The following is a 27,151-nucleotide window of genomic DNA, read 5'->3' on the forward strand; positions in this document are numbered from 1 at the left end:
TATGTCCTGAATACTATCCAGTGATCCCAGAAGAGACACAGACAGGAGTGTGTGCAGACGAGCTGGGGTGTGTTCTGACCAAAAAGTGGAAAGAAGCAGCTGATCCTTTTGGGCTCACAGTGCGAGAAAGACTTTCGTTACAGGAATCCATCCTTTCCGGTAAGAGGCCATCTGGCTGCGTTCATTCCCTGTCACAAGATAGCTGTACTACATGTGATCCATTCATGCTAAGGTCACACAACATTACCGGTGATCTGACGATTTGGTTCCGGCTATCAAGATGGTTCCTGTAAGGACTGCGCAGCCGCAATCCTTGCCGATGGAAATCGCCAAACCTCCAGGGCGACGTGGAATTTGAGGTAAGTGGCCAGTCGGCCTCACGTCCTCACTTCGCTCGAATGGCTCGCTACGTTCGCTCAGCCTCCTGGCTCTTTTTTTAACATCCTCCAATCCACGGGGATGTTAAGGAATGAGCCTGGATGCCGGCCGAGGTTTGGAGATTTCCATCGGCAAGGATTGCGCTTGCGCAGTCCTTACAGGAACCATCGTGATAGAGGAACCATGCCGACAAGTCACCGGAGCTTTCTTTGGGAGATCCCTCAAGCCGTTCTTTTGCTACCTTTATTGGGACTTTTTGTGTTTTATCATTGCAGCCGCAGTGAAATTCACATTTATGATTTTGATGTTTTTACATATTTCTTTTGTGACAATATGAGCTTGTGAATACTGAACATTTTCACTTGGCAACACTGATTATGTGTTTTCATTATATGTGTGTTATATGTTAATTTCCACAGCTACTGATGTTTTCATAACACATCTAACTTGTTGCATTTACCCTTCTTTTACAGTTATTGCTTTTGGATACACAGTATACACTTTTGTGTTACTTAATTTATGACACTTTTTGATCACTTAGTTTTTTAATCATTTCAGCGTTTTCACCCACTTATTTCCATTTATTATGTGCTGATTTTTTAATCAGAAGCCTTATTCTAGGCTTCCCTATAGGTAGAAGTCAACAAAAAGGGTTTACAACCACTTTAAGAATTCTGTTGTTTTGAGAAGCATCAAGTTAGGTGTCCCAACGGACTTCTTCTAATACACCTACATCTCTGCGTTATCAAGATCTCAACAACCTCTCGCCTTCCAATATTAGTCCAGTCTCTCTCAGGCTTTTCTTTTGATTTTAAAATCCTATCTGCTGTGTCTAATCACTTTTATCCCACCCAAAATGTGTGTGTGTGTGTGTGTGTGTGTGTGTCTACTGCATAATGGATGGTGTACAATGACGGGTTGTTCCTATGTTACCATGACAACCACATCTGGCAGCCATCTTGGACTCTAATATTTTCACCACCAGGGACAGTGTGGGATTAGAATTGATTTTAAAGCAGCGTTCCACCCAAAAGTGGAACTTCCGCTTAATCCACTCCTTGCCCCCTTACATGCCACATTTGGCATGTATTTTTTTTTGGGGGGGGGGGGCTTCAGGAGGAGTGGAACTTCCTGTCCCACTTCCTCCTTCCGCCAAGGGGCTGCTAAGGTGAATAGTCATATCGCCTTTTGGCAGACCCTCCCTGTAGGCGATCGACTGGGACACATCCCAGGCGATCGCCTGTCCAATAGGAAGGCGCCGCTCACGCATGCGCAGTGGGTGCCCGGCCGTGAAGCCGAAAGCTGTCACGGCCGGGTGCCCACACTTAGAATGAAGACGCCGGCTGGAGAGGAGCGGAGCCCCGTCGCTGGAACGTGGAGCAGGTGAGTGTATGTTTATTAAAAGCCAGCAGCTACACTTTTTGTAGCTGCTGACTTTTATTAAACATTAAAAATGACTGGAACACCCCTTTAATGTCAGATATCAATCTTCATGTAACCTTTAACTTTAGAATCGGGAGAAAAACTTTAATTTCTAGAACTGTCTAAAATATGCCATTCTCTCTAGCCATCTCGGCGCCTCTTGAAATATATGTGGTTGGGAAAATCTCCCCACACAAGTAAGCTTATCGTTAAATTCATTGAAACTCAGATCATTGAAATTTAACCCTGTGTATTGTTTCACAAAGGACTTACGACGGCGTAACTCCACGTACGCCGTCGTAGGTCCGAATGTGCGCCATTGTATCTATGCGCCTGATTCTTAGAATCAGTTACGCATGAATTTTGCCTAGATACGAGTGGCGTAAGTCTCCTACGCCGTCGTATCTTGGGGTGCATATTTACTCTGGCCGCTAGGGCCGCTTCCGTATATTTCCGCGTTGAATATGCAAATGAGCTAGATACGCCGATTCACGAACGTACGTGCGCCCGGCGTATCAAGATACGTCGTTTACGTAAGGCATCTGACCGGCGTAAAGTTACCCCTCATAAAGCAGGGGTAAGTCATGTTGGGTATGGACGTTGGAAACGTCCGAACAGCGTCGTATTTTACGTCGTTTGCGTAAGTCGTCCATGAATGGGGCTGGGCGTAGGTTAAGTTCACGTCGACTAAGCATTGAGCGGGCGTAATTTACTTAGAAAATTTGACGTGATACTGAGCATGCGCCGTTCGATAAGAGCGCCATTTACGTGGGGTCACGAATCATTTACATACAACACACCCCCTACCAGCCTAGTTTGAATTAGGCGGGCTTACACCGGCCCATTTACACTACGCCGCCGTAACTTGGAGCGCAAGTTCTTTCTGAATACAGGACCTTCCGCTCTAAGTTACGGCGGCGTAGTGTATCTGAGATACGCTACGCCCGCCTAAAGATAGGCACTTCTTTGAGAATCTGGCCCACAGTTTTTAATACAGATAGCTTTTCAGAGAAGCCCATATTTGTATGCCTTATTATGATACTATATATGTATTATTGGTTTATGAATATCCCCACAATACATTATGAAAATATTTTGAAAAAATATTCAAATACATAAACCAATATATGTGACATTGTTCAATTATGTATATAATTACTCTAATATAATATCATTACCACGTAACTTTGGTTTAATATGATTTATACTTATATTTATGTACTTGAGTAATATTATAATACGTTTCGTTTGGTCGTATTTTAATAAGCCCCCTTCTAAATGTTCTTTGCATGAAGGAGAGGTCTGTGAGCTCATGTGAAATATGAGTTTGAGGAGGCCCCGTACACACGAGGAGACATGTCCGCTGAAACTGGTCCGCAGACCAGTTTCCGCGGACATGTCCGACCGTGTGTACGGCCTAGCGGACAGGTTTCCAGCGGACAAAAGTTTCTAAGCATGCTTGGAAACTTGTCCGCTGGAAACATGTCCGTTGGTTAGTACGCCTAATCGGACATGTCCGCTGGTTATTACGTCTAACCAGCGGACCGAAATCCCGCGCATACGTCGAATTGATTTGACGCATGCGTGGAAGCATTGAACTTCCTGGTTTGCGCACGTCAGCGCGTCACCGCCACGTCACCACGTTCTCTGTCCACGGGGATTTTGGTCTGATGGTGTGTACACACATCAGACCAAAATATCCCAGGAGACATGTCCGATGAAAACGGTCCGCGATTTCATCGGACATGTCTCTTCGTGTGTACGGGGCCTTAGTCTCAACACTGCCAGTGTACCCTTTTCTGATCTTTAATGGCTGACCGGGAAATTATGATCTTAAGAGAACTTGACATAATACACTTAAAACCTTCTACTGAGGGATCCTCAGTTTCAAAGACAATGAACTAAAGTTCACAGCATATATATAAAAAATATATAATATAAAGGCCTCATATATTCTTCTAACCGTAGTAGTCCTGACAGTAGTTGGTGACCGTGACCAATCCGATGTCTTGCTTCTCTCCTCTTGTATCTTGTTGTTGCCATCTATATGATGATCTGCTACTCTGTTCTGGAAACATTTGATGTCTTAGGGCCCTTTCAGACGTGCGGATCCTGTGAAGCTCCGATTTTAACCATCCGCTTGCTCAGTGGGGATCGCTCCGTTGATCCCCGCTGAGCCGGCAGATGACAGGGCGGTCCCTACACACTGTGCAGGGACCGCCCTGTTATATCTCCGCTCTCCTCTATGGGTGGATCAGATCGTGTTCATCCAATCCGATCTGCAGACGGATGAACATTTTTTAATTTTCCTCAATTTCAGAAACTGACCATAGCAGGGACTGATGAGATCGGATGTCAGCGGATGTTCCTCTGCTGACACACACTATCCCATAGGGATACATGTATGTCCGTAATTCATCCGACTACGAATGGATGAAAAACGGACATACGGTCCGCACGTCTGAAAGGGCCCTTACTCAACAGGATTTTTTATGTTGTATTATGATACTGGTGATAACGGTGCTATATAAATTAATGACAGTAATCGGTCACAGGTCTGGTATCTCAGCTCTCTGAGTATTATCTCTTGTATTCAGCTGTTTATAGCAGTTGCCGGTGATTCAGCAGGCTCTACGATCCTACATATTAACCACTTCCTTACTGGGCACTTAAACCCCTTCCTGACCAGAGGACTTTTTGCGATTCGGCACTGCGTCGCTTTAACTGACAATTGCGCGGTCGTGCGACGTGGCTCCCAAACAAAATTAACGTCCTTTTTTCCCCATAAATAGAGCTTTCTTTTGGTGGTATTTGATCACCTCTGCGGTTTTTATTTTTTGCGCTATAAACAAAAATAGAGCGACAATTTTGAAAAAAAAAAAAAATTTTTTACTTGTTGCTATAATAAATAGCTCAATTTTTTTTTTACGTTTTTTTTTTATCCTCAGTCTAGGCCGATACGTATTCTACATATTTTTAGTAAAAAAAAAAAAAAAAAAAAATCGCAATAAGCGACTGGTTTGCGCAAAAGTTATAGCGCCTACAAAATAAGGGACAGAATTATTATTTTTTTTTTACTAGTAATGGCGGCGAGCTGCGATTTTTATTGGGACTGCGACGTTATGGCGGACACTTTTGACACATTTTTGGCGCCATTCACATTTATACTGCAATCAGTGCTATAAATATGCACTAATTACTGTATAAATGTGACTGGCAGGGAAGGGGTTAACACTCGGGGGTGAGGAAGGGGTTAAATGTGTACCCTAATTAGTGTTCTAACTGTGGGGGAAGGGGGGTGACTGGGGGGGGGGTGACCGATCTGTGTCTCTATGTACAAGAGACACAGATCCGTCTCCTCTCTCCCCTGACAGCACCGCTGTCTGCGAGAGCCGGGAATGAGAGATGATCTCATATGTAAACATATGAGATCATCTCTCATTGGCCGCACAGATCGCCTAGGAAACGGCCGCTCCGATTGGCCGTTCACGGCGATCTGTGACTGGCTGTGTCCAAGGGACACGACCAGCACAGCAGTTCCCCGCTGCGCGCTCGGGGAACGTGCAAAGGGGAGGCCGTAAAAAGACGGCCTGTTAGAGTTTGGGAGCCGCGCTGAGGCCGTACAAAGTCGTACGGCCGTCAGCTAGTGGTTAAAGGAATGAGGTATGATAATGAGATTCCAGCTGCAGCTCCTACATTACAGGGAAGGTTCGGCCTGTTGGCATAGCTGTGCCAGGATCTGAGGACTTGAGCCCGTATGCCCTGACTGTCATTGTCTGGGGGCCCTACAGGTCTGTGCATGTCTGGAGAAGCCTTTGTACTCAGGGTAGTTGGTGTAGGGAAGGCTGTAGATGCCTGGTGCCCAACCTGTGACTTGGGGGGCTGCATGCAGTCTATTGCCACTTATTGTGCGCCCCTTGCAGAGAGTCTTCTGTGTTTGATGCTGTCTTAAGCCAGTGAAAAAAATAAATCCTAAAGGACTAGTTAATGTATTATAACGTTCTATGTTACACCCGTCCGTATCCAGGGTGTAACATGTTACTAAATCGGCAGCCCCACACCCCCCTTCCTGAATCCCCGTTTTGACTGCAGGTAAGGGATCTTCTCCCTGCACGCACTGTCATAGTTTAAAAAAAAAACACGGTCGTGCGGGGGTCCGCCCTCCCAGCCACATCATTCATTCATGGAACGCCTGAGAATGGGAAGTAAGTGGGATTTTAGATGTACATTCTAGGGAAGGGGTCTCAAACTGGCGGCCCTTCAGCTGTTATTAAACTACATGCCTCTGTCTGTGGGAGTCATGCTTGTAACTGTCATCCTTGCAATGCCTCATGGGACATGTAGATTTGCAACAGCTGGAGGGCTGCCAGTTTGAGACCTCTGTTCTAGGGTATATTGGACACCAACTCATAAGATGTACCGTATTTATCGGCGTATACCGCGCACTTTTTTGCCCTGAAAATCAGGGCAAAAACGTGGGTGCGCGGTATATGCCGATACCCGCTTTCCCGCGCCGAGTTTTGAATACTGCGCCGACATATACCGAGCGCAGTACACTGGGGTATAGTCGGGCAGTCTCGGCTCCTTCTGTGCTCACGTCCTGGACGTACAGGACGTCAGCGCGGGTAGCCGAGCATTGCCGACAATACACGAGTGTACTGCGCTCTGTATATGTCGGCGCAGTATTCAAACTCGGCGCGGGAAACGAGCGGGGAGGACGCGAGGACGCCGCAGGAGGACACCGGACCCGCCGCAGGAGGACACCGGACCCGCCGAAGAGGACACCGGACCCGCCGAAGAGGACACCGGTATATATATTTTTTTAATTTTATACAATATCGTGAAGGTTTAAAAACCTATATTAAAAACATATTCACACAGACAGTAGCCATATAGATCTGTCTTGGCCTTAGGATCCAGTATGTGGGCCATGGGATCCACATCTTTTATAACCTTTCTGATATAAAAAAAAAAAACATTTTTTTATACCTTATGAGTTGGTGTCCAATATACCCTAGAATGTATAACTAAAGTACCACTTAATTCCAGGGGTCTGTATATATGTTTATCGGGGGCGCTGCATTCTAGGGGTAGATTAAATTGCACACCTGTTCCCCACACCCCACAATTTGTCTTTTTTTTTTTACAACTACTGTCAGCCATTGCGGATGACTTTTTGTAGTTCTCAGGGTGCTGATGAGGACTCAAGGTAGTTCATTGATTCTTTCTCTCATTCAGGATCTGCCTGCCCATATGAAGTACAAGCAGACAGCTACACAGACGGCAGCGTGATCTGCTGATCGCTGGTGCAATGCTTTAAATAAAATAAATGCACTTTTTTTTTATCCTGCAGAAAGAGCCTGTACCCAACCCTTGAGTTGAGACATGAGCGCTTAGAGGGCTTTTTTAAGTATCTTGCATTTGATCAAGGCTAAAACGAGGCTCAAACTTTGTTTTGGATTTATATACATTTTAACGTTAATGCATATTCATATCTGTCCTAAAATAGGTTTATTCCGATTATTAAATGTGGAACCTTGTGCTTCTACACCAGACAGCAAGCATCTGGGACATCCATTTATGTATTTCACTGTTTTTTTAAATAGTATGTAGGGACAATGCCGCCAGTCTTTGCAGACCTTTGCATGTCTTGTAATGTGTTAAAAAAAAATGTCATCACGTAGACACCAAGAAGCAAACATGGATGTCTTGTCCGGACGCCAGAAGACCCCAGAGGAGATACTGCAGCTGTATCAGCAGGCCCTTACCTACGCCATAAGGGAGCTCGACCGCGAGCGACAGAAACTCGAGCAGCAGGAGAAGAAAGTTATAACCGATATTAAGACAATGGCTAAACAGGGACAGGTGGTCAGTGGTGAAGTATATAATCTTGTTTTTGTTTCTACACCCATTTGCACTTTTAGAAGTCCGTTGTTATTTGTATCCGTTATCCTTTATGGTGGAACCCCTCCTCCTCCCTTTTTTTTTAACGTTGACAGCCAATCACCAAAGTAGTAGGAAAGGAAGGCAAAACCATCACTTGCATTGTAATTGGCCACCTTCCCTGTACATACCTTAAAGCAGTGGTCATCAACCCTGCCCTACAGGGCCCACTAACAGGCCAGGTTTGCAAGATAACTGAAATACATCACAGGTTTGAATGAAAGAAAGGGCTGGGACAGCCGCACTCCAAAAAAACTTCTCCTTTTAATAAAAATGGATCACAAAATACATGCCACGGCCAAAGACAGAACAAAAAGCTGATGCGTTTCGCACTGTATCTCAGTGCTTATTCAGGTTCTGTCTTTGGCCGTGGCATGTATTTTGTGATCCATTTTTATTAAAAGGAGAAGTTTTTTTGGGGTGCGGCTGTCCCAGCCCTTTCTTTCATTCAAACCCGCATCCTGATTGCATTGCCTGGACCATAGGAACTTGATTATCTGGTTCTCTTTGAGCGGTTACCCTTTCTCTATGAAATACATCACAGGTGATATAATTTGCTGCTCAGTGATTGCAGTATTCTAGACTGCATCTCCCCATGGTAATACATAAAACCTGGCCTGTTAGTGGGCCCTGAGGACAGGGTTGATGACCACTGCCTTAAAGGATACGTTCACTTTAAAAATAAATATGCATTTATTTATTTTTTTGTTAGGGACCTGTAAAGCATTGCACTCACGATCAGCAGATCGTGGGTGTAATGATAGGCTCCTGCATCTCTGTGTATCTGTCTGCCCGTACCTCTGATACAGGCAGGCAGTGACACAATGACAGGAATCTCTGTAAACTACCCAGAGAGATCAACTGCTCCCTGATAGTTCATTGAGAACTACAAGCCAAAAGCCACAAAGGCTGTCGGGACTTGTAGTTTTCCCATTCACAGAACACTGTGAAAATGTATTTAATTGTATGTGTAATTTATTACACATACAATTTTTTTTTTTTATTATTCAATTGTGACAGCCAGTGGGAGAAGATCCCTGCTAGCTGTCAAAACAGGGACTCTGGTTTGCAGGGGCTGGTACATTTTTAACATGTTACATCTTGAATATTTAACATGTTACAAAAGATGAACTTATCCTTCAATGTAAGAGAAATAAGTTCACTTTTTTTTTTTTTTGCCCCTTTACCCAGAACTGATCTACCCTAATCAAACCCCCGCCCCCCCAGCACCATCCATACTTGCCTTGATCTGACAGGCCATGATTCCACTGTTTGTTTACATCCAGTGGCGCAAGTCTTACTGTCCCGACTGCAACTTCTTGTTACAGCCACATAGACTTTAATGGGACCATTTCTGATCAACGCCACCCTCAGGGCACGGCCCCATAGAACTGTGAAAGCACATAGAAAAATGCACAAGTGCAGCCAGGACAGTGAGGTCTTTTAGTGCTGAATGTAAACAACACCGGAAGCCGCAGCCATCGGATAGGAAAGTATACACCTGTGGATGGTGGATTAAATTGGGAAAGGGGCAGAAAGGATGAATGACTTCCAAATAGAAAGTACATATGTACTGATATGTATCTGTTTTGACTTTAAAGGGGTTGTAAAGGTTCATGTTTTTTCACTAAGATGAAAAAACATCTGATTGCCAGCCACCCTTTTTTACTAACCTGAGCCCTGGAAAGTCCCACGTCGCGAACGCGCTCTTTCTTTTGCTCTGTCTTTGGGCTCTTCATTGATAGGAGCGTGAGCCAATGGCTCATGCTGCGGTCAATCAACTCCAATAACGCAAGGGCCAAGGGACGGGGCCGAGTCCTGAAGTCGCCGGCTATGGACGCCGAATACAGGACTCGGGAGCGTGCCCGCAAGGTAACCCCCTTGGGAGAGAGCTTCCCAGAGGGGGTTATCAGAAGCGGGGAGGAGCCGAGACAGCTGCCGAGGGACCCCAGAAGGCGAGGATCGGGGCCACTCTGTGCAAAACGAGCTTCACAGTGGAGGTAAGTATAATATGTTTGTTATTAAAAAAAAAAAAAAATATTCAAAGCTTTAGCATCACTTTAAGGGCTCATTTACACAACACCGCTGAGTTTTAGCATGCTGGTTGCTATTCGTTATGGGGCAGTGAAGCTGTAGTGTGATGCATGTTATAGCGTAACACAATTGACTTCATTTTTTTTTTTTTAAACTTTACTCGCAGTGTGGTGAGCTGTGGTAAAATGGATGCGTAGCCTTTTACCGCAGCGCAGTGAAGTTTTCTGCTGCACACTACACCACCACCACAACACACTTTGTGACACTTCATTCATATTGTATCATATTATAACGTGGTGCGATGACATGAGCATTTTACTGCATCTTCCAGCTGTGTTGCAATGTGAACGGGACACATAGAAAACAATAAAAAAAATGGGTCAATATAAATGGGCCACAAAAGGGAAAAACAAACCAAAAAGCCAGTATGTTTGGCAATCTTGCGTTTTGGCTGGTGCTTTCCATTGCAGTAATCCTTCTCCTTCATTAAACATGGAAGACTGAGGACATCCTGCAAGTACAAGGTCAACACATTGAACACTGAGGGAGTGTTGCTTCAGTTCCCAGTCATGAGAGCACAGAGCAGTACCTAAGGAACATTTGGGATGAAAACCGTAACTGCACACTGTGGTTTCAGTCCAGTATTTTTATTTTATATTGTTTTTAGGAGGATGTGAAGATCCTGGCTAAGGACCTGGTCCGTATCCGACGCTACGTGAAGAAGTACATTAGCATGAAAGCCAGATCTCAGGACGTCTCCCATAAAATGCCGACATTGAAGTCTAATGACTCCATGGCCCAGGCGATGAAAGGGGTAACTAAAGCCATGGCTACCATGAACAGGCAGGTGAGAACGCCTATGTTCCCATTACCACAGGGGGGTAGTTGAAGGTGTTTTGTCTGTATAATAAGGATAAAAATATTCCTGTCAATCTTGTCAGCTGGTAAATTACTATGCTTACTGCCTGTGCTACGCTCTTATCAGTTACATTGTTCCCAGCTATTTCAGTGGACTATATAATAACCCCCCTCTTTATGTTATGAACACGGGAGGAGGGAAGATGTTCTGTAGTCTCACACTCCCAGTTCTAGGGTGACAATGCTGCTCCTCCATAGAGAACGGTTAATAAGTCATCCTAGGGCAGAAATTGTGTTTATAAAAACAAATGTAGCCACCACATCTTAAAGATAAGAAAGCTGCAATATATGACATTGTTATTCTTTGGGTTTAGATACATATTTCTTTATCGTACATCACGGGACACAGAGCCGCATAGCCATTACATGTGGGTTATAGAGTCTACCTTCAGGTGATGGACACTGGTGTAATCAATTAAACAGGAAGTTCACTCCCTATATAACCCCTCCCCTACTGGGAGTATCTCAGTTTTTTCATCAGTGTCTAAGGTGTTGGTCACGAGTTAACATGTGCTCTTAGGAGCTCCACTGGAGGGATCCATGCTGGATGTAAAAAGCCTCCATAAATTCGGATCCGTCCAAGGTGCTTCATAGCCAAAGTGGACGGTACCCGGGCCTCGGTACGAAGAACGAGGTTTAGCCTATAATGCCTCTCTTCGGAGGGCTGGATCCTGGGTTCCAGAACTTTGTGCCTTCTAAGGACCAAATGTTTTTCTGCTGCCAGGGTGCTATATAGGTCCAGGGGTGTGGTGTTCCTGCCATGGACCCCGGTCCCTGAAGGTCTAGGACTATACTCACGGTGAAGGGGGAAGATTGGGCCTCTTGATTGGCAATACCCTGCAGCGTGGAAAGGTAAGAGAGGGACCTACGGGACTTGGTTCGACAGTAGGTCTTCTGTAGGGGACTATGGGTCTCGCCTATATTATGTTTCTATGCATGGGCAATGTAAACCACAATGTCTTCTGAGATGGGATGGCTCAGGGCACCCATATATCTCCCCTAGCCGGCATGTAGCCTGGGCCACTATGTCTGTTCAGACAGGATGGCTGTAGTACCCATATATCTCCCCTTGAAGGGGCTGGTACATAAAAAAAAAAAAAAAAAAAAAAATGCCCTTAATCCTATGCAAAGGATTGTCTTCCACGAGTAGCTGCAAGTCTTATCTGTTTTTCCACTACTATGGGCAGTAAAAGACATGCCTGATGTTTAGGCTTACCATGCTTTCCAAAGACGGAAGCTTAAGTGTTAGCTGGTCTATTGTGCATCCCACTTCCTCAGCTTCAGGCTCTACCATGTCGCACGTGCTCACCGGCTCAGTGCAGACGCAGAGAGGGCTCTTCAAAAAAGGCCCAGACGTCAGAGCTCTGTAAAGCTAGGGGGACACAAACGTAAGCACCTTGTGTGAGTTGGATACAGATTCATCTAAGACGCCTACTCCGCATCTAGCTGTGCAGATTAGCAGGCATTGTTGCTGCCAGACTAAGTTCAGCTGTTGATGCATCTGGGTTAAGTTCCTCTGCTTTTAGCTTAGGACTTTTGTCTCCCCATTAAATAAGGTCAGGGGGAAGGAATATAAAAAGGAATCGCCACCTGAACCTGGTGGCCCCTTATTCTCCCCTGTAGAGACTTAAACAGCTCACAGATTGAGCCATCAGACCTGTCAGGCACTGCAGTCTCCCCCAACATTGCAGCAACTCTGCATGTGTTTTGTTTTTTGCATTGCATTTGTTGTTCTACAAGAGGTTAACTGCTATGTTCGCAGCATCCTCACAAGAAGCAAAAAAAAAAAGCAGGGTGTGTCCCTTTTCCTGCTTTAATCCTTAAACGAAGGGATTAGAAGAGCTGGGGATGAAGGTTCACTGTCAGAGGACAGGAGCTGCAGCCTAATGAGGAGAAGCTATCAAAAGCCCTACAGGTTCTGATTGCACCAGCAGTCTTTTCAGAGATTCATGCTGCATATAACTTCCCTCTGCCTACTCGGCCAAAGCCTCTATCTTCTCCTTAGAGTGTAAAGAGAGGTTTTCCTATAGGTGGCTAGTAAGACCTCCATATGGTCCTCAGCCTGGTGTCGGCTTCAGGCTAACCAAATGCACATCTGAGGGATGCACAGTTGCTGGTACACATTGCTAACGTCTCTTAATTGAGGAAACGCACATCTACAGAGAATAACTTCCTCTATACCAGTCCGCATGTTGCATAAGATACATCAGTTTGGAATGCATGTGGGATAAAAACAAGTAACAGAGCATGTTTTATTGTGGATCGCATAAGGATACATGTTTCTGTCTGTATGGTGTTGCATGTTTGTTAGAGTTGCATAGAAATGCTTGAGTGCATAAAGATGCTAGTTACCTGATCACTCAAGTCCTGGATTACCCAAGGATATTTGGTCACACAGAGAGACTTGTTTCCACAGAAAGGCCTAAAATCGCATAAAGACGTTTGTATGCATAAAAATGCTGGATCACACATGGTCACCTGATCACCCAAATCCTTGATTACCCAAGGATGTTTGGTCACACAGAAGAGGTTTGTTTCCACAGAAATGCCTAAAATCGCATAAAGTTGCTTGGATGCAAAAAAGATGCTGGATCACACATGGTTACCTGATCATCCGCGTCCTGGATTACCCAAAGATATTTGGTCACACAGAGAGGCTTGTTTCCACAGAAGTGCCTAAGTTCGCATAAAGATGCTTGTATGCATAAAAATGTTGGAATCACACATGATTACCTGATCACCCAAGTCCTTGATTCCCCAAGGAAATTTGGTCACACAAAGAGGCTTGTTTCCACAGATATGCCTAGAATCGCATAAAGAGGCCTGAAGGCATAAAAATGCTGAATCACACATGATTACCCGATCACCCAAGTCCTTGATTACTCAAAGATATTTTGGTCGCACAGAGAGGCTTGTTTCTACAAGAATGCCTAAAGATCGCTTAAAGATGCTTGAATGCAAAAATAAGCTGGATCACACATGGTTGTTGGATCAACAGCGTCCTGGATTACCCAAGGATACTTGATCACATAGAGAGGCTTGTTTCACAGAAATGCCTAAAGTCGCATTAAGATGCTTGAGTGCATAAGGATGCTGGATCGCACAGGGGTGCTTGGTCACACAAGGGTTCTTGTCCGCACAGTAGTGCTTAAAATGCATAAGATGTTAATCGCATGGAAGATGCTGAATCGCATAAGGATGCATGATTACTTTAAAGTTGCACATGGCGGCCTAATTAAGCAATACCGAATTCCTTGTGTTTGCATAGAAATACATGTCTGCATGGGTTCATGTTGCACATTGTTGCATAACACGTTTATAGCACATGCTTGCTTGCAAGATGCTTGTTCCAGAGCACACATGCTATATGCATGTTTTGCTTAAAACATATTTATATGAATTCATGCTTCCAGGAACACACGCTGCCATGTACACACACTTCCATTGAGGCATATGGCTTTAACACTTGCCACATACACATATGGGGAGCCAGTTGCATATGTGTTTATTTACTTGGGTCTGCAGAGGTTGTCTGCGTTTCGCAGGGGAACAGCACTATCTCCAGTTGGTGGTCTTGCCTTTTGGGGTTAGCCTCCGTGCCTGAGTTGTCAGGGTGCTAGAGCCCGCCTCAAGCAGGTCTGTAGGCCCAGGGTATAGCATTAATGGCATACCGAAGCAAACTCCTGCTGATGGGTCAGTCAGTAGCATGGCTGGACCTAAGGATGTCCAGCATGGTCAAGTGTCTGGAACTCCTGGGTTGGGATTCCAGTCTAAAGATACATTCTTTCATTTGACAAGAAGCTGGGTATGTTTGGCACAGTCCAAAAAGGAGAGTTTTTTGGCCTCAGACAAGACCATCGCTATAAGAAAACTGGTCTATGTGGTCATGGCAAGGAACAGTTCCTTACTTTTGGCCTTTTGATTAAGGCACTAGGGAAGATGCTGGCTTCATTCAAGACAGTTCCCTATACTAACTTTTATTCAGGGCTGTTATAAACAGTATTTTGTCGGCCTAGAAAGAGTGGATCTTGACCTAGCATTATCCAAAGAACCCGGTCCCAGAGATATGCTGGAATTCCTCTTGGTGATTCTTAACTGAAAGGGTTTGCCAGGTCAGGAAGAGACCATGGCCCAGGGGAAGTAGTCAAGCTCCAATGGAGCCTTATCTGTCAGCTAGAGCTACCGATGGAGCATCTGGCTTAGGGGCCTGAACATTCAGGTGGCAGGTTGGTTCTGTCCGAGTACAATCAGACTATGCCATACTAGTGATTTACTTAATTTACCAAGGAGGAGCTTGTGCCTTGCCTATTGACATTTGTCATTTCATGAAATGCAGAATGGGCAAGCGATTCGCTGGAGCCGTCAACAAGTGTCTCCGGGAGAATGACCTCTACACCCCGACTGTTTTCCTGACCAAATGTCACAGAAATAGTACCCTGTACATAAGATGTATTGGCGTCCAGGCTCAACAAGAAATTGAACAGCTTGGGGTCAAGGACAAAGGATCCACCCGCATGCGGGGCAGATGTGTTTGTAATCCGGGGGGACCAGTTGTCACTGGTTGTGTCTCTCGCCTCAGTGCCGCGACTTTTGTGGCTTCTATGCAACATTAGAGGAGAACGGAAGCTGGCCTGGTTACTCCGGCATAACCCTGACAACCTCTCGGTGCAGGAACAGTAAGGGTGGTAGTAGAGGACCCACGGTCCCTTACATCTTGTCCAGGCCTACTTTGCAGGGGGTATTACATCCTGCCTTGCAACAGGTCAATTAATTGTCTGGCTATTATAGCCCACATTCTCGAGGATCGGGGCTTTCAGAATCAGCAGCAATTCCCTTGATTCATACAAGAGAGCTTGCCTCCAGGACCAGATATCCTACGGTCTGGAAGGCCCATGTTCCTGGTGTGAAACCAGATGGTGGCATCCGTGGAAGTTTGTCAAAGGTAAAATTCCTGCCTTCCTACATTTGGAAAGGAGACGGAGCTAGCCTTAAGTTATATCAAGGATCCGATCTCGGCCTTGCTTCCAAAGGTCACTTACTTCACACTCTTTGGTCCGGGCTGTTATACAAGGGGTGACGTGCATAAGTCCACCAGTTGGGTCGCCCTTGTGCTCGGAGGATTGGCTCTAGTTTTGTCGGCTTACAGGGTCAGCTCCTTGGGCCGATGCACCATATTTCCCTTCATCCTTTAACAAGGGAATTGGTGTTCTTGGTTGTGGTAGCCTCCAAGAGAGTTTCAGTATTGGCAACTTTCTTGGTATAGAGCCATACTCAATTATTCTTACAAGTAGAGTGATTTTCATCCTCGCCCAACCTTATTTACTAGAAGGATCTAGTATTCATTTGAATCTAGATATTCTTACCTTCCCTTTTTTCAAAACCTTGTTTCACGGAAGGAAAAGTTATTGCTTTTCTCTCAATTGAGATGAGAGCAGTTAAATACCTATCAGAAGTTTTCAGATATAGAAAGCTGACGTTTTTATTGGGCTGCCAGAAGACCCTAGATGGGCAGGCAGTGTTCAGGTCAGCTATTAAAATGGTTACACCCTCTCTCTCTCGTTGGAGTAAGAAGGGTCCAGGCCTATCTGAAGCGGCTGCTCGGATGCGGAAAACTGATGTTGTGGCGCTACCAGGAGGCCCCAGGAAAGGGCAGGCAGCGTCTAAAATCAACTGTTTTTAAGGTTGATTCATCAGGTTATTATTCAGGCTTGTGGTTTAGTGGAGGATTCCGCCTGTTTTTTTGTGGGGGTGCTCCCTACCGGGATGGTAAGCGCTTTATGCGCAATGCATTTCCAAGCCTTTATGACGCAGATTTTCAAGGCCGCAACTTGGTCATCTGTGCTTACGTTCACTAATTCCTATCAGGTGAACATAAGACGGCAAGAGGATGCAGCTTTTTGGTGCAGTATGCTGCAGGCAGCATTATAGGTCCTCACGTCTGATGGCGGTCTGCGATGTTGGTGTCTCCCTTCCCTCAGTAAGCATTGCTTTGGGACATCCCACATGTAATGGCTATGCGGCTCTGTGTCCCGTGATGTACGATAAAGAAAAAGGATTTTTATAACAGCTTACCTGTAAAATCCTTTTCTTGGAGTACATCACGGGACACAGAGCTCCCACCCCTCTTGTTTGGGGATATTGGGACACTTATTGCTTTGCTACAAAAACTGAGGTACTCCCAGTAGGGGAGGGGTTATATAGGGAGGGAACTTCCTGTTTAATTGATTACACCAGTGTCCATCACCTGAAGGTAGACTCTATAACCCACATGTAATGGCTATGCGGCTCTGTGTCCCGTGATGTACTCCAAGAAAAGGATTTTACAGGTAAGCTGTTATAAAAATCCTATTTTTGTCTGAAATCGCTCCCAGAATTCTGATTTAAAAAACATTTGACACGAGGAGGAATAGGAGCGTGTTCTGTGTCCTTACCGAGTCAGGCATTGAAATGTGTGAGTCAGGAGGGGACTTCTTGCATAGAGGGCAGTATTACTGTCCTGCATTGTCTGTCAATCAGTGCTGCCCTTCAAGCCTATACATGTTTTAGTGAACTTTAAAATGTTTGTTTGGACCAAGCTAGTGCAAACAAACCATTTCCTTCTCTAACAGAAAACGGCTGTCAGCGATTTATGTAGCTTCTGCTTCTGATACATATCACAGCAGGAGCTTACCATCCCAGAGCAAGATTGAGTCAGGCTGAGCATTGCTCAGCCATTCGCAGGAGGCTGTGTATTTTTTGAATGAGTAGTAAGCTTTCTCTGGGTGAGGTGGGGATCATGACATCCATCCACATCACCGCCTCAGCCAATCAAAGGAAGCCTTATATTCATTGAGAAAATACACAGCCTCCTGTGAATGGCTGAGCATCACTCAGCCCGACTCTATTTTATTTCGGAAGTGGGAACTGCAACAAGAAACTTTGACTTGTCAGATGTGACTCCGCCTCATGGTGCATTTTAACCAATCGGCTTAATCGTTGGTGGCCACATCTGACCAGAGAGAGGATGTCTGACTTCTTTAGGCACCTATAGAAAAAATACAGCAGAATGCAATTCATGTCTTGCTGTTTGGCTGCATTACTGTAATAAATAAGGATTGTTCAGCTGGGCATAGAAGCTGAAAGTTTAGTTTGGAGTGGAAAAGTGAGTTGGAAAGTCCATTTAGGGCACGTTCCCTTTTCTTTTCTATTCATTACAGCCGGCTCAAGCAAAAAATGCAGTGAATAGCAACCAGTAATTGATTATTCATACACCAATCTGACTTCATAAAATTGCCATCCATATTTCTTAAATTTTTTTTACATCACTGTTGCACTCTGCATGGCTTTTGATCAATAAACTGCTTGACAGGAGCAGTAAGGAAAACGTATTGCGTCACATTTGGTAAATGAGTTTTACCAGATACTTAAACTCGATGCGATGGACCACTTTGGTCTTTTCCTGCTGTCCATTTTCAATAGTTCTATGTTTTTAGCTCTGGGCGGAGCTCTCATTTTTACATGGTACACTCGGGTCAGAGGAGGCTACATGGCAGATAGTTTGACGGTTGGGTTCTGATCAGGAAATCTCTTCACCTGCAGATGAAATTGCCCCAAATCCAGAAGATCATAATGGAGTTTGAGAAGCAGGCAGAGATTATGGACATGAAGGAGGAGATGATGAATGACGCTATCGATGGCGCAATGGGGGATGAGGATGACGAGGAAGTAAGGTATGTATACTCTGTGATCTGCTGCATGTATATGTAGAGGGGGGGACACAGGAGCTTGTTTAAAGTGGTTGTTAAGCCGCTATATCCTATGTATACCAACCCCTCTGTTACATAACGCTTTGGCTACTTTCACCCTGGGGTGGGGGTCCGTTAGCGGTAAAGCACTGCTAGTTTTAGCGGCTCTTTGCCGTAATTTTAGCGCTGCTGTTTGGCTGCTAGCATGGCTCTTTTAACCCACCGCTAGCGGCCGAAGAGTTAAAAGCGTCCGTGTTGTGATGCTGCCCATTCATTACAATGGGCATGGCATTTTGGGAGTGGTGCATGAATATTTATTGCACAGCATTATTTGTTTTTGTAATATTAATATAAATATATATATATATATATATATATATATATATATATATATATATATATATATATATATATATATATATATATATATATATATATATATATATATATATATATATATATATAATTTTGAATTTTCACAAAAGTGTACAGAGCGGTACTAGTTTTTTATAATTGGATTAAATTCATCACTTTCCTCAGAATTCCACAAACACCCCAATGACGACAACACGAAAGAAGCCTTACCCGAAATCCTTAAAAAAAATAAAAAACGTAAAAAAATTCCATGTACATAAGTATTCACAGCCTTTGCCATGACAATCAAAACTGAGCTCAGGTTCTAGAATAATCTTTTTATGACCTTTTTCCATTTTCTTTTTTTTTCCCGTAGTGACGCTGAGGTATCTCAGGTATTGGATGAACTGGGCCTAAATCTTATCGATAAGCTCTCCAGTGAGTATTACCCACAAAATATAAACTTTATAAATAATCATTGCTAATTTACACTTCAAAATACATATATGGGACTGTTCAGTCAGCCTTGTGATCCTCGTCACAAAGCCAGAAATGTGACAAAATAATCTCCTGCTTTGACTTTGAAAAATCACACCTCCTATTCATTATTCAGTGGACAGGTGATACGAAAGTTTTATCTGCTTGGCTATGCAGTGTCTAAAGAAAAAGCAGTGAAATCATCACACCGATGTCTGTAGAGTTCAGAAAATATTTTAATAAATCTTGGTAGAATAGGATAAAACAACCAGCATTTTATGGGGGTTCAGGCACTCCTCCTTCAGGGCTATAACCTCAAAAAAGACAAAAGAATGAATTTTGTATTTGAAAGACGTTCCTCTGTCGCCGCCCGTTGTTATGATAACAAAACAAACAACTTACACTACGAGCGCAGTTTTACTGCGCACGCGCAAGTTCGAGAGGTGCATGCTGGTTACCCAGCATGCACCTCTCCACGAATACAAGGAAAAAAAAGTCACTGGGCTTCAGATGCCCGCACATATGATGGCAACGTCCACAGCATGACCTGCAGCACATAAAGCAAGTGATTAGAATGATTTACCGAACGATTGGGGAGCTATTACTATGTGTATTGGCATGTTTAATGCAATTCAATTTTACTTGTAAAACATTTTTTTTTAATTTATGACCGGAACACCGCTTTAATCAGGCGGAAGTGTGTAGATGCAATAGCCTTTTTTATTATTATTATTATTATTATACAGGTTTTACATAGCACCAACAGTTTGCGCAGCACTTAAAGCGGTTGTAAACCCGCATATAATTTTTATTTTTTTTACACCTGCAAGGAAAAAGCCATAATGAGCTAATAAGCACCGCATATTAGCTCATTATGAAATACTTAGCTCGGAACGAGGTAGGTAACTTACCTGGTCCACGCCGAGCTGAGCCTCGGCATGTCTTCCGGGTATCGCCGCTCCAGCGCTGTGATTGGCTGGAGCGGCGATGACGTCACTCCCGCGCATGCGCGCAAGATTTCCTTTCCGGCATGGCTCGGCGGGGCCGGCCCTTCAGCCGAGGATCCCCCCTGCGCATGCGCTGCTGCGATCAGCGGCGCATTGCGAGGGGAATATCTCCTAAACCGTACAGGTTTAGGAGATATTATTTATACCTACAGGTAAGCCTTATTATAGGCTTACCTGTAGGCAAAAGTGAAAAAAGTGGGTTTACAACCACTTTAACAAAATAAAGGCAGACATTACAGTTACATTACAATTTGGTACAAGAGGAATCAGAGGGCCCTGCTCATTAGAGCTTACAATCTAGGAGGGAGGGACAATTGATACAAAAGGTAATATCTGTGGGGATGAGCTGATGGAGAAAGTAAAACAGTGTTAGTTGGAAGCAGGATAGGCTTCTTTAAAGAGAAGAGATTTCAGGGATCGTCTAAATATGGATAGATTAGGGGACAGTCGGACAGATTGAGGTAGGGAGTTCCAAAGGATGGGAGAAGCTCTGGAGAAATCCTGGAGGCGAGCATGGGAGGAGGTGACAAGGGAGCTAGAGAGCAGGAGATCTTGGACGGGACTGAAGAAAGTGGCTTGGTTGGTATTTTGAGACTAGGTTAATGATGTAGCTGGGGGCAGAGTTGTGGATGGCTTTGTAAATTATTGTTAGTACTTTGGATTTTATTCGTTGGGTGAGTGGGAGCCAGTGGAGGGATTGGCAGAGAGGTTGGAGGACACTGAATGGTTGGTAAGGTGGATGAGTCTTGCAGTGGCATTCATGATGGACTGAAGGGGGGATAGCAGTGGTGGTTCGTCCATAGAGGGCGCTGGAGCGCCGCCCCCTCTGGCTCTCACCGCCACTGAGTCAAATAACATAGATACATGCATTGCACGAATCTATGTTATTTTCGCCGCTGCCGCTGTTATTCAGATGGTCGGCGCTCAATGTCCGGCCATCTGAATAACGCCAGCTGGTTGGCTGTACGGAAATGTCTATCAAAGCCAACAGCTCTGATAGGCTTTCCCAATACAGCCCTCGGGTCCCGGAAGCTTATTCTCGGAGCGCACAGACTGTACGCCCCTTGAATAAGATGACAGGCGTCTCAGCCAATCAGGTTGGCCGGTTCTGGCTACCAGTAACCTGATTGGCTGAGACGCCTGTCAGTCATCGAGGGCGGGAGAAGACATCGTGGGACGTGGATGCCTAAAACCAATAAAGGTAAGTGCCGGGCGGGGTGGGGGGAGCAATTTACAGGGCACAGTGGGGACAATTGGCACAGCGGCGACCATTAAAGGGCACAGTGGTGAGAATGTATGGCACAGTGGCTGCGTTTAATGGCATGGCACAGTGGTGACAATGTATGGCACAGTGGCTGCGTTTAATGGCATGGCACAGTGGTGACAATGGATGGCACAGTTACTGCGTTTAATGGCATGGCACAGTGGTGAGAATGTATGGCACAGTGGCTGCGTTTAATGGCATGGCACAGTGGTGACAATGGATGGCACAGTGACTGCGTTTAATGGCATGGCACAGTGGTGACAATGGATGGCACAGTGACTGCGTTTAATGGCATGGCACAGTGGTGCAAATTGATGGCACAGTGACTGCATTTGATGGCATGGCACAGTGACTGCGTTTAATGGCATGGCACAGTGGTGACAATGTATGGCACAGTGGCTGCGTTTAATGGCATGGCACAGTGGTGACAATGGATGGCACAGTGACTGCGTTTAATGGCATGGCACAGTGGTGACAATGTATGGCACAGTGGCTGCGTTTAATGGCATGGCACAGTGACTGTGTTTAATGGCATGGCACAGTGGTGCAAATTGATGGCACAGTGACTGCATTTGATGGCATGGCACAGTGACTGCATTTAATGGCATGGCACAGTGGTGCGAATTAATGGCACAGTGGCTGCATTTGATGGCATGGCACAGTGGTGCAAATTGATGGCACAGTGGCTGCGTTTGATGGCATGTAACAGTGGCTGCGTTTGATGGCATGTAACAGTGGCTGCGTTTTGGCACAGTGAGACTGCAATTTTTTTTTCCTTTGCGCCCCCCCCAAAGATTTTGAGCACCAGCCGCCACTGGGGGATAGTCTATGTAAAGGTAATCCAATGAGTAGGGAGTTGCAGTAGTCGAGGCAAGAGATGACCAGGGAGTGAATTGGAAGCTTGGTCAGTGGCGGCACGTCCATAGGGGGCGCCGTCCCCCCTCCCCCCTCCTGTAGTCATAAAGAAAAAAAAAAACGGGCCCTTTAAGACATTAAGAATGTCTTTCTGCAGCGCCGCCCCCCCTGGCTCTCGCAAATAACATACATTCATGCATTGCACGAATGTATGTTATTGTGGCCAGCTGCCACTGGTCTAGTCAAATAGTCGGACATAGGGCGCCGAATACCTGAATAACGGCAGCTGGTTGGCTGTGAGGAAGTGCCTATCAGAGCCAGCGACTTTCCAAGTACAGCCCCTCGGCTCCTGGATGTCTTATCCTCGGAATGTAGGGGAAAGGACATCGAGGGACATGGAAGCAGAAAGATAAGTGCATTTTACAGGGCACAGCGGCGACAATGGGCACAGAGGCGACAAAGGGCACAGTGGCATCAATTAAAGGGCACAGTGACATGCACAGTGGCAACAATGGGCACAGTGGCGACAATTGAGGGGCACAGTGGCTGCGTTTGATGGCATGGCACAGTGGCTGTGTTTGATGGCATGGCACAGTGACTGCGTTTGATGGCATGGCACAGTGGCTGCGTTTGATGGCATGGCACAGTTGTGCGAATTGATGGCATAGTGACTGCATTTGATGGCATGGCACAGTGGTGACAATTGATGGCACAGTGGCTGCGTTTGATGGCATGGCACAGTGGTGACAATTTATGGACCAGTGGCTGCGTTTGATGGCATGGCACAGTGGTGACAATTTATGGCACAGTGGCTGCGTTTGATGGCATGGCACAGTTGTGCGAATTGATGGCATAGTGACTTCATTTGATGGCATGGCACAGTGGAGACAATTGATGGCACAGTGGCTGCGTTTGATGGCATGGCACAGTGGTGACAATATATGGCACAGTGGCTGTGTTTGATGGCATGGCACAGTGGTGACAATTGATGGCACAGTGGCTGCATTTTTTTTTCTTTTGCGCCCCCGCCCCCATTTTCTTTAGCACCAGCCACCACTGAGCTTGTTGGTGTCATTAGTTAAAAAGGGGCGTATTCTGAAAATGTTGCGGAGGCCAAGGCGGCATGATTTGGATGTGGGCCTGAAAGGACAGTTCAGAGTCTAAGGTTACCCCTAGCACCCTGGCATGTGGGGACAGACTGATAGTTGTGCCATTGATCTTGATAGAGAAGGAAATATTATGAGCTCAGTTTTAGATAGATTCAGTTTGAGGAAGTAGTGTGACATCCAGGCTGATATGTCTGTTAGTAAGCATCAGCATATAAATGGTAGTGGAAGCCATGGGAGGCTATCAGCTGACCCAGGGAGGATGTGTAGATCGAGAAAAGCAGAGGTCCAAGGACAGAACCTTGGGGGACCCCAACGGTAAGAGGAGTTGGAGAGGAGGAAGTGGAGTTGTAAGCAACACTGAAGGTGCGGTGAGATAGGTAAGATTCGAACCATTGGATAGTGCAGCCATGGAGACCAAGCAAATTTTGTTTTTTTGAGGAGGAGGTCAACTGTATCAAAGGTAGCGGAAAGGTCCAAGAGTAAGACCCCTTTCACACTGAGGAGTTTTTCAGGCGGTACAGCGCTAAAATAGCGCTGCTATACCGCCTGAAAACTCCTGCACTGCATTCTCAATGTGAAAGCCAGAGGGCTTTCACACTGAGGCGATACGCTGGCGGGAGAGAAAAAAATCTCCTGCCAGCAGCATCTTTGGAGCGGTGAGAGGAAAGGCGTGTATACCGCTCCTTCACCGCTCCTTCCCATTTAAAACAATGGGAAACCGCGGCAATACCGCCCACTCTGCAGAGGCGCATTGTGGGCGGTATTAACCCTTTATCAGCCGCTAGCTGGGGTTAATACCGCACCGCTAGTGGCCGAATCCCGCAGCAAATCCGATGGTATAGCGCCGCTATTTTTAGCGGCGCTATGCTGCCACCGTGCCTCCCGCCCCAGTGTGAAAGGGGCCTAAGTGTACGAAATAATGACCATTGGTTTTCGCTGTTAGTAAGTCGTTTGTGAGTTTTAGGAGGGCAGTTTCTGTGGAGTGCTGTGGGCGAAATCCAGACTGAAGGGGATCAAGAAGGTTATTCTCAAGGAGGTGATCGCTCAGTCAGTTGTAGACTAAATGTTCAAGGAGTTTGGAGGCAAAAGGGAGTAGACTTTATAATTTTTAATGGCATATAAAGACCCAAATTCATCAGTAGGCAAATGGTGCATACACTAAGGCCGGGTACTCACGACCAAACATGTATGGTGAAAGCGGTCCGTCGGACCGTTTTCACCATACATGTCTGCCAGAGGGCTTCTGTACGATGGTTGTACACACCATCGTACAGAAGTCCGCGCGTAAACAATACGCGGGGCGTGTCCGCGGTGTCGCCGCGTCGATGACGCGGTGTCGCCGCGACAATGACGCGGCGACGTGGGCGGCCCGCCTTTAAAATGCTTCCACGCATGCGTCGAAGTCATTCGACGCATGCGAGGGACGGCGGACGCCTGGACATGTACGGTAGGTCTGTACTGACGACCGTACATGTCCGAGCGGGCAGAATTCCAGCGGACTGTTTTAAAACAAGTCCAGGAATATTTGTCCGCTGGGAAAAGGCCCGGCGGGCAAATGTTTGCTGGAATTCGGCCCGCTCGCGCCCACACACGACCAAACATGTCTGCTGAAACTGGCCTGCGGGCCAGTTTCAGCAGACATGTTTGCTCGTGAGTATGGGGCCTTAGACTTGAAGGGCATTTCACCACCATGTAACACCCTATACAGAGACCTCTTACCAGATGTGATGGACCATAAAAATTTTAAATGGTCAAACAGGCTTGTAATTTTGAGATTTTGGCCGTACATGTGCAGCATGTGTATAAATGTGGCATGATGTGAATGAGTGCCAAAACAATGTAACTCCCGTATGGACAGAGATTATATTATCCCTGGCCGGCCAGTAGAGAGGGTTGAGAACAGCTGCTGTGGTGACAATGGGGGTGTCCCACTTACTGGAGGAGGGCACTGTGTGAGTTGAGGCGTGGTGTATGTTTATGTGCTGGGAGCCATTGGAGGAATATACAACTAAAGCCTGTTTGGCCATTTATAATTTTATGGTCCATCACATCTGGTAAGAGGTCTCTCCATATGGCGTTGCACAGAGGTGGAACACGCCAAGTCTTGGTGTATACACTATATTCCTACGATTGTATTTGGGTCTTTATATGCTATTCTAATTATAAAGGTGATTGCATCTGCACATTTACATCTGATAAAATTCACAGAAGAGAATATTTGTCCACATATAATTTTAATTATAACGTTCTGCTGTTAAAGAGGAGTTCCAGCCTGGAATTTCTTTTTTTAAAGTCAGCAGCTACAAATGCTTTCCTGTCCAGGGAGCCTGCGATGTCGGCACCCCAGATGGTTTACGGGTCGGATGCTGCCACCGCCATCTCCACTAAGGGAAGCTATTCGCTCCACAGCAGGCTCCCTACTGCGCATGCGTGAAGCGCAATGTGCTTTCTAATTGGCCCGGTTGCGGGGGAAAGTTCCCCTTAAAGGTGCCATATGTTGCACCAGACGGGGGGAGGCAGCAAATAGGTCATAGTTCCACGCTTTAATGTCACTATTTTAGCTGTTTTTTTTTTTTTTTTCACAATTGATATCACAATTGTACAGCTGCTGCTGTGTGTGTGTGTGTGTGTGTAATATATATATATACTCATAGAGCAGATGCGTTGCTACAACGCACAGTTGTTATTGGGCCTTAAGCATTCTTGCACTGTAAGGTTGGTTGTTTTGCTGTCACTGCATCAACTTTGTGTTTTGCATTCAATTTCTTTTTTACTGTACATCTCATCCTCTTTCTTGCACCATACAGACCTACCGAGTACAGGAGGATACCCCAGCGTGGCTGGAGGGAACAATTAGGAGTCCACGGCTGCCCTGGCCGATGCAGACCTGGAAGAGCGACTGAACAATCTGCGACGGGACTAACGTTTAAATCATGTATTTCATGGACTCTTTAAGTCTTATCTATATAAAAAAAATATTCTGTTATGAGTGAGGATGTAGATGAATAGGGTGGAACCTGGCGGAGGTTTAAATGAATGATTTATGCATTAAACGCTTTTGGCATAAAGCCAGGATTTCCCCACAGTGATGGTCCTCCACCCTCCGCTTTTGGCTGGTTCTGATTCTTCTGTAGCTCAGACACTCCCTTTCTGCACAGGTCATGTAGGTCCAAGAAGACTGATCTGTCCGCATATTGATGTCCTAATTTTGCCTTCGTACTGGGTGACACATATATAAAAAATATATACAATCTGTAAAACCAAAGGCTTAAAGAGCACCTGTAACTTGGCAGTGAGCATGATGTCATTATTAAGGAGGCGGTAGACTGGCTGTGTACAGGGATGGACTGGCCATTGGGACTACAGGGAGTTTCCCGGTGGGCCGATAGCTCAGTGGGCCGGCTTCAGTGACAGCGGACCGCCGCTCCTCTGTCTCTCCCTTCCCGCAGCACTCACCTCCACTCCCTCCCCGCAGCGCTCACCTGGGGGGAACAGAGAAGCAGGGGGAGGACCAGAGGAGCAGGGGGGGACGACAGAGGAGCACAGGGGAGGGGACAGACAGCTGACTCAACAGCTATGGCCTCGGAGTTTCTCACTTCTGCCTAATCTTGTCCCATGGGGGGGCACCAAACTGATTCTTTCCCCCGGGTGAAATAATGTCTAGCT

General features: G+C 45.7%; 1 protein-coding gene across 2 annotated transcripts; it reads left to right on the plus strand.

Annotated features, from left to right (window-relative positions):
• LOC120915544 (charged multivesicular body protein 2a-like) lies at positions 1–26,837 on the plus strand. 2 transcript variants are annotated; one of them, XM_040326120.1, is made up of 6 exons: positions 1–159; positions 7,485–7,668; positions 10,445–10,624; positions 18,274–18,404; positions 19,150–19,211; positions 26,293–26,342. In XM_040326120.1, the coding sequence occupies exons 2-6, from the start codon at positions 7,501–7,503 to the stop codon at positions 26,340–26,342; spliced, it is 591 nt and encodes a 196-aa protein (XP_040182054.1). In that variant the 5' UTR covers positions 1–159; positions 7,485–7,500. The 2 variants fall into 2 exon arrangements, with proteins under 2 accessions (XP_040182054.1, XP_040182055.1); XM_040326121.1 differs by lacking the exon at positions 1–159 and having other exon boundaries at positions 7,501–7,668; positions 26,293–26,837.
• Positions 26,838–27,151: the final 314 nt, after the last annotated feature.

Source organism: Rana temporaria, chromosome 10, assembly GCF_905171775.1.
Source record: "Rana temporaria chromosome 10, aRanTem1.1, whole genome shotgun sequence".
NCBI classification, from domain to species: Eukaryota; Metazoa; Chordata; class Amphibia; order Anura; family Ranidae; genus Rana; species Rana temporaria.